General features: G+C 36.8%; 1 protein-coding gene across 1 annotated transcript; it reads left to right on the top strand.

Annotated features, from left to right (window-relative positions):
* The first annotated feature begins 803 nt into the window (after positions 1-803).
* On the top strand, positions 804-8010 carry LOC136826746 (periaxin-like). Its single transcript, XM_067084156.1, has 2 exons — positions 804-1082; positions 2849-8010. The coding sequence occupies exons 1-2, from the start codon at positions 1068-1070 to the stop codon at positions 5867-5869; spliced, it is 3036 nt and encodes a 1011-aa protein (XP_066940257.1). The 5' UTR covers positions 804-1067; the 3' UTR covers positions 5870-8010.
* The last annotated feature ends 765 nt before the right edge of the window (positions 8011-8775 follow it).

Here is an 8775-nt window from a genome sequence, read left to right as displayed (position 1 = left end):
TTCTGTGTTCTGACACATGAGAAGCTGAAGTTCTGTGGTCTGGCACATGAGAAGCTGAAGTTCTGTGGTCTGGCACATGAGAAGCTGAAATTCTGTGGTCTGGCACAAGAGACGCTGAAGTTCTGTGGTCTGGCACATGAGAAGTTGAAGTTATTTGGTCTGGCACATGAGAAGCTGAAGTTCTGTGGTATGGCACATGAGGAGTTGAAGTTCTGTGGTCTGGCACATGAGGAGTTGAAGTTCTGTGGTCTGGCACATGAGAAGCTGAAGTTCTGTGGTCTGGCACATGAGAAGCTGAAGTTCTGTGGTCTGGCACATGAGAAGCTGAAGTTCTGTGGTCTGGCACATGAGAAGCTGAAGTTCTGTGGTCTGGCACATGAGAAGCTGAAGTTCTGTGGTCTGACACATGAGAAGCTGAAGTTCTGTGGTCTGGCACATGAAAAGCTGAAGTTCTTAATTTCCAAAAGAAAACTGCGCGTTTTGTGCGCAAAAAAATGTTTTCTTCACTCGTGTAAGGAAGCCTGATCTGTTTGCGAAACTCTTACGTTTTTTTTATTTAAAAAAAAAACAGTCGCATAATAGGCCTTGCCCATTTGAGACATGGATGGTTTAAACGTATCAATCTACCTTACCTTGAGCACTCCAATTCTTTAAATTCTATTCGAATAAAAATAAAACAACCAACGAGTCGAATACAAAACATCAGTCAAACTTCGCTGGAGGAGGTAATGAAATACTTCTGTTGACATTCTGCGTTCGCAGAGAATCACGTCCATCTAATTATAAAAGAGACAAAGATGTCTACAGTATCAACAACGTAATAAGAGAATGAGCTCTAGGGAAAACATCTCCTCTGTTATGGAATAACATCGTGACAATTGGAGAAAATAATTTTCACGTTCCAGTGACCGGTTTCCACAAAACTCAAGTGTATTTTCGACTCCCGAATTCGATTTGACTCCCAGTGTGAGAAAAACAGCCTTCCATAGAGGAGTCCTGAAAAGTACGTTCGTTTCTGAAGGATCTTTTCTCTATGCCGTGTGCCTTTCTGACATTATTTTGTCACCATGGATCTTAGAAAGGTACGTTTCAAACTAATTTGTTAGTAAGCTGATTTTTTTTTATATTTTCTCCCCATTCTACTTTAACTAACAAACTCTTTTAAGGAAAGATGTCTTAATAGGCCAGCCGATATTGTTGTAAATCGCTTCTTCACACGAAAGTGACACTGAATCACAATAAACAATGCATTGCGTGATTAAGATTATGCATAGCAGGCTCTGAATATCTAAACATAATCTTTTATCGTGCTGGAAACGCCTTCACCCACCATCACTTGACATATCTTTCCGTTAACATGAACGGTAATTTTGGAACTGAGTTAGCGTATGGTACTAATCGTTTAAAATTTTACATCTGGAGTGGTACGCACTCAATGTATAGTATACGTGTCTTGACACAAGTCTTTATAAAATTGAACGTACATTCATGCTCACAAATGTACTTAGACAAATGTATGATGTCTATACAAACAGCAAATACAGAACATGTCCATTTCTACCATTAAAGATATAAGCACCAGGCCTTGAAATAAGTACTTGCCCCCATCCCCCACCCCAAAAAAGTGTCGGTGAAAAACAGAACCTTGAGGAACACCACCTTGAATTGGAGAGCAAGCAAGCAGATACAGAACAGATACAGAACAATTATATAAATCACTAGCCGTGAATCCACAGGGACGAGATTAAAGTTTTATAACCATGAACTTCAGAAAAGTCAGTTTTATGCCAGGCGGAGAGGCATACCCAGTGTCAAAAGGTCTATAGAGATGGCCCACCATGAGTAGGATGGGAAAGGACCGTAATGGTTTTCGGAGGTGACTTGCGTTGAAGCTACTTCATTGGTTCCAGACTCCAGCAGAAGAAATGGCAATATCCTTTATCCATCTAATTAGGCCTAAAGAACTGAACTGAACTGAATATAGAATTTAGGCCAAAGGCCAAGCACTGGGACTTTTGAGGTCAATCAGCGCTGAAACGGAAATTGACAGTAAAAGGTTGTAAAGGTGTAACAGAACCTCGCAGTTGCACTATGAATCAATTGTTAGGAGAGGGTGGAAAGTAAGATGGAAGAAAGGGATAATGAAAGAAAGTACAGTAAAAGGAATGAAACGGGTTGCAGCTAGGGGCCGAAGGCACGCTGCAAAGAACCTTAAGTAATGCCTACAGTTCACCGCATGAGGTGCACTGACGGCACTACCGCCCTACAGGGATTAGGACTAAAGGTGAGAGCTTTTTATTATTATTTTTTTTTTTTGTAGTTAAAGTGTAATTGTTTAGCTTTTTTATCTGAATGATTGCTAAGAAACTGACTATAGGCAGAGAGCCAAACGTAAGATGAGACTTTGTCCCCTGTGAAACAGCAAATAGGATGGCTTAGGCCCGAATGTAACAGGTAGGGATGAAGAAATTTTTGGAAATAGTTCGTTGAAGCTTAATACTGACATTTGTTTACAATGACTGACAACAGGATACAACAAAAACAGTTCTATAAATAACATTTACAGGTACAAAATTCAGAAAGATAAATTGATATATTCATTGTATATGATGCACCATAATTCAAGAGTCTCTTTCACCATAAATATCCGTATGTCACGCACGGAAAAAAAAGTAAAGAAAAACAATAGGAAAGACTTTTATTGCCTCTTAAGTGTATCCCTTTACCTGAAATAAAAAAAAAAAGATGCCTAGGACATAAATCTAAGGTTGTTTGAAGTTATGAAGTGTTTATCTAATCCTCTCAAATTTTCATTTCCCTCTGCTTAATGGCGATATTTTCATTTCAGCTTGTTGGTTTAGTTATTTTGATCCATCTGGCAGCTGGTGCATCTGAAGATGATTCGGTCGAGGCTATTAAAGATGGAAATAACTCCAGCAAGAAAGGAATAGATGAAGAAGTCTCAGTGCCAGTCCCAATTCCTACTCAGCTGAATCTCTCTTCTGAGACACAGCCTGGACTACAAGATTCCTATAACACAGGACTCGCCTTTCCCAACTCATCAGCTATCAAGACTACGAACGTGTCGAGATTTCAGGAACCTAAAACTCCTGACATTTTTCAAGATATAAGTCTGCAAGTGTCAAACAACAGTACCCATGAAACGGGACGAAATTTTATGAAACTTGGGATTCCAAAAAATCGACGCATTATTCAAATGGTTCCTCCTAACATAAGAACAAACTTAAACATACCACATATTTACAGACGAAATAAACAGGACATCGAGAAACAGGAGTTACCTGTGCATCGTGAATCAGGTACTCTTAATTTACAAAAATTAATATTCCCTAAATTTTCACAAGCTGAAAACACACCAGATCACATAAATATTCCTAAAAATCATTATTTTCCTAATGTACAACATCACAGGTTACCAAAATTACATAAAGAACCAATTGCAAACCCACAAATTCCAGGTATCAGTTTGCCTCCTAAACCATTCATTACTCCAGTAGAACTTCCTATCCCACAGCTATCAGTAACAAGCATCACACGTACTCCACGCACTTCTAGCCCTGAAATAGAAGACATTCCAGAACTGAAACTATCAGCTATTGGCAATCTAAATAACCAAGATAATACTATTTCTGAAGGTCTGCATTTTCCTACTGTAGAACATCCTGAGATATCAACGGAAAATATATCGGCAATTATAAACACACTCATAAATAACTTAGGTGACTTAAAAGTTCCACAAATTATAGAAATAACTTTATCTCCTATCACACAAATAAGTCCAGTAGAACTTCCTACGCGAAAACTCCCACTGATAAACACTTCAGTACCCACTCCAGAATTAGAACTACCTGGCGTCAACAAACCTAATTATCCAGGTAGTTCAGTTCTGAATGGTCATGATCTTCTTAATGTAGAACATCGTCAAATACCAGAACTAAATACATCAGAAATTGTAAACCTAGTCACACAAAACTTAAGTGATATAAATATCCCACAAACTCCAGATTTCAATATACCTTCTGTTCCAACCATAGCTCCAAAAGAACTTCCCATCCCAGAGCTTCCATTGACAAACAACACACATATTCCACAGATTTCTAGCCCTCAAATACAAAACGTTCCAGAATTAGAAGTGCCTGCTGTTAACATACCAAATTATCCAGACATTCCCAGTCCTGAAGGTCAAGATCTTCCAGTTGTAGAACATCCCAGAATACCAGAGATAAATATGTCAACAATTGTGAATCCAGTCTTACAAAATATAAGTGATACAGAAGTTCAACAAACTTACCCAGAAATTCCAGTGCTTCAAGGCCATGATCTTCCTAATGTAGCAAATCCAGTCATACAAAACATGAGTGATACAAAACTTCCATCAATTCCAGATACATCTTTATCTCCTACTACAGCCATAACGCCAACAGAACTTCCAATCCCAAATCTTCCAGTTATTCCACAGATTTCTCGACCTCAAATGACAGACATTCCTGAAGTGGAAGAGCCAGCTATCATCAAACCAGATGATCTAGATATACCTGTTCTGGAAAGTCATGATCCTGCTGAAGTAGAACATACTAAGATGCCAGACCTGAATATACCAACACTTGCAACCCCTGTCATCCAAAACATAAGCGATACTGAAGTCCAGCAAAGTCCAGACTTCAATATACCTTCTGTTCCAACCCTAACTCCTGTAGAACCTCCTATTCCGAATTTTCCATTTATAAACGACACATATATTCCACAATTTTCGGACCCTGAAACACAAGAAATTCCAAAATTAAAACTAACTGCCATTATCAAACCAAACGATCCAAATGGTCAAGATATTCTTATTGTAGAGCATCCTAAATTATCAACGCCAAATATATCAGCAATTATCAGCCCTTTCATACAAAACGTAAGTGATTCAAATGTTACGCAAACTCCAGATTTAAATATATCTCCTTTTCCAACCATATCTCCAGAAGACCTTACTATCCCTACGCTTCCAGTTACAAATGTCACTCATATTCCCCAGATTTCTATTTCTCAATCAGACGTAAATCTCCCAGAAACTGACATACCAAATTATCCAGATATTCCTATGCTTGAAGGTCAAGATCTTCCTAATGCAGAAAATCATGACATACTAGAGCAAAATACATCAACAATTGTAAACCCTGTAGAGATTGCACAAATTCCAGATATCGATTTGCCTCCCGTTCCAACAATATCCCCCGAAGAACTTCCTCTCCCAGACCTTCAGTTTCCAAATATCACACATACTCCAGAAATTTCTGGCCCACAGACACAAGACATTCTAGACTTAAACCTAACAGCTATTGTCAAACCGAGTGATCTAGTTATAATAAGTCCTCAAAGTCAAGATTTTCCTATCGCAGAGCATCCTGAAATGCCAGAGCTAAACACATCAACAACTGTAGACCAAATTATACACGACGTAGGTGATGAAGGAATTCCACAAATTCCAGATACAACTTTATCTCCTATTGCAACCATACCTCCAGCAGAACTTCCTGTCCCAAACCCTCCACTTACAAACATCACAGATATTCCACAGATTTCTAGCCCTCAAATAATAGACATTCCGGAGCTAAAACAACCGGCTATTATCGAACCTGATGATCCAGCGATTCCTATTCTGGAAAGTGATGACCATCCTGAAGTACAGAATCCTCAAATACCAGAGCTCCCTATCCAAGAGCTTCCAGTTACAAACTTCACACAAATTCCTCAAATACAAAACATTCCAGAATTACAAGTAACACCCATTAGCGAGCCAAATTATCCAGACACTCCTAGTCCTAAAAGTCAACTTCCCTCCTGTTCCAACAATATCTCCTAAGGAACTTCCTATTCCAGATCTTCAGTTCATAAATATAACAGACACTTTCACAATTTTCTGGCCCACAAACACAAGCGATTCCAGAATTAAACCTAACAGCTATTGTCAAACCAAATTATCTAATTATAACAAGTCCTAAAAGTGAAGATTTTCCTAATGCAGAACATCCTAACATACCAGAGCTAAATAAATTGACAAATGTCAACCAAATTTTAAACAACATAAGCGATAAAATAAGTATACAAATTCCAGATACAACTTTACCTCCTATTACAGCCATAACCCCAGCAGAACTTCCTATCCCAAAGCTTCCACTTCCGAACATCACAAAAATTCCACAGACTTCTCGCCCTTTAATAAAAGATATTTCAGAATTAATATAGCCAGCTGTTAACAAACCAAATTATCCAGATATTCCGCTTCCTAAAGATCATGGTCTTCCTAATGTAGAACATCCTAAAATACCAAAGGTAAACATATCAACATACCAACAAATGTCAATCCAGTCATACAAAATATGAGTGGTATAACTTCGCCCTCTATTCCAGGAATAACGCCAGCAGACCTTCCAGTTCCAAAACTTCCATTTGTAAACGTTACAAACATTCCACAGATTTCCACTCGCCGAATACAAGTTCCTGATGTTCCAATAGTGGAATACCCTATATATCAAGAGCTTAATAGCTCACAAAGGGCAAAACCATTTTTCTCCAACCTAAGTGGTAATCAGGTCCACGAAAGTTCTGACCATATATCCACCAGACATTGTTAGTCAACATTTTCCTAAAGTAAACGTTATACGTAGTCAACAATTTTCCAGCCCTGAAATAACACCTGTTCCCAGTTTAAATCAACAGGATATTATACGACATAATTCATCGGTCAATCCTGAAACAGTTAATCCCAAATTACCGAACATAAGCTTTCCCACATTTTCGCAAGATAATAACAAACTTAATCTTACCAATATTCCTGATTTTCTAGGTCATGATTTTTCTAAAGGTGAACTTCAATTATACCTCCCCATATTTTTAAGAAACGCTAACAAACTAAATTATTCATATATTCCTGGTATCAAGATTCCTGGTTTTCCTGAAATGGAATCCCCAAGCATTTCAGACCTAAATGTATCTACGGTTCTAATGCCAGTTACACTCAAGGTAAATGACAGAACTACCCCAGAAATCCATTATGTTCATTAGCCTCATAGTCCACCCATAGCACCACTTACACTAAACTTTACAAAGAAGCCATAACGTCCTACACTTGAAATTCCAGCAGTTCCAAATCTATACCTTGCGTTAATAGCATCTGACTGTCAAGAATAAACTTGTTTCAAGTCTTTTCTGCAAACATAAAGCGGCATAATTCTCACACTAGTACTGTGTAGTTCCTGGTTCTCTTAAACACCAATCTTGTGAGATTACAGAGCAAAATGTATCAAAAGTTTCAAAGCAAGTTATCTTCAAGGGATAATAATGTCTAGTAAATTCCAGAATTTTTTGTTTTCATCATATTCCAGAACTGAACACGTAAATTTCTGAAAATAAACAGTACATCTATTCCAAAGTTTTTAACCATGGTGCACCAGCTATTCCTAATCGAAATCTATCAGAAACCAAGAAATATGCCTTACCCGATAATTTTGACCTCAGCAGTACAAAATTACTCTTCATAACCTTCCCAAGGGATTTAGCAGATATTAACAAACAGCAAGGTCCAATATTGACTTTCACCCTAAGACCCAAACTAACTCCAAACCTAAAACTTGACAGAAATAAACTCTCTGGTACGACCTTTCGACGACTTTAAGCAGATATAAAACCCATACTTATTTCAATGTTCCTATCAATCCGCTTCCTCAGTTCCTAAAATCAGAAGACGGAAAAATGCTAGAGTATCAGCAGCATAGGCTGAGGTAAAGTGGTCCTCTATACAATAATTATCTGGTGCCCCTGGCATTCAACTTCATGCAGATATATCAGTTTACTTGCCTTATGTTACCTTAATTACAAACATTCTGTACAAGTTCGCGCAAGTATGGTGCAAGTAATCGTTGAAATTCTTCACGAAATGCATTAAAAATATAGGACTGTAGTGAACTGATAGTATTATGTTAGATGAATAAATGCACGAATTTCTGTCTGTTGTTTTCACTTTATGTCCATAACCAATGCAAGAAATATAGATTATTTTCCTGAAGAATAAAAAATTAATTTAAAAAGTGTTTATGCCATGAGTCAAAAATGCAGATAAATCACGCGGTATATGCCTTGCCTATGTTGTGTCCATTTTACGCTTAAAAGCCCACATCTCACAAGCATATAACTGGTTGTTAATGGGGCATGTTGAAAACAGATATACATAGTGAACGTCTCTAATTATTTTGCCTTGTAATCTACGATACGTATATATATATATATATATATATATATATATATATATATATATATATATATATATATATATATATATATTTCATATATATCTGTATATAGAAATATATATATATATATATATATATATACTTTCGTATATATATGTATATATAATATGCTATATATAGCATATATATTTAACTATATTAACTAACTATAAATACACAGACACAATATATATATATATATATATATATATATATATATATATATATATATATATATATATATATAAAACTTTCGACTCCGAATGATTTAGTAAAATAATTTACAAATGCATATGCATAATGACCCTTCACTTCCTTTATGGGGACGCCTGTCCGCTAAGAAAAACACCAAACAACCGAAATTAGAATCTGAGCAAAGACCAACCCTAGTTCAAATCCACAGAGCCCAAAGCTTTTTTCATTCATTGTTTATTTTATTTATAGCCAGAAGGGTTTAACGATTAATTTCCAACCATAAGGA

This window comes from Macrobrachium rosenbergii, chromosome 41 (genome assembly GCF_040412425.1).
Source record: "Macrobrachium rosenbergii isolate ZJJX-2024 chromosome 41, ASM4041242v1, whole genome shotgun sequence".
Lineage (NCBI taxonomy): Eukaryota > Metazoa > Arthropoda > Malacostraca > Decapoda > Palaemonidae > Macrobrachium > Macrobrachium rosenbergii.
This window is presented reverse-complemented; position numbering and strand designations above follow the sequence as displayed.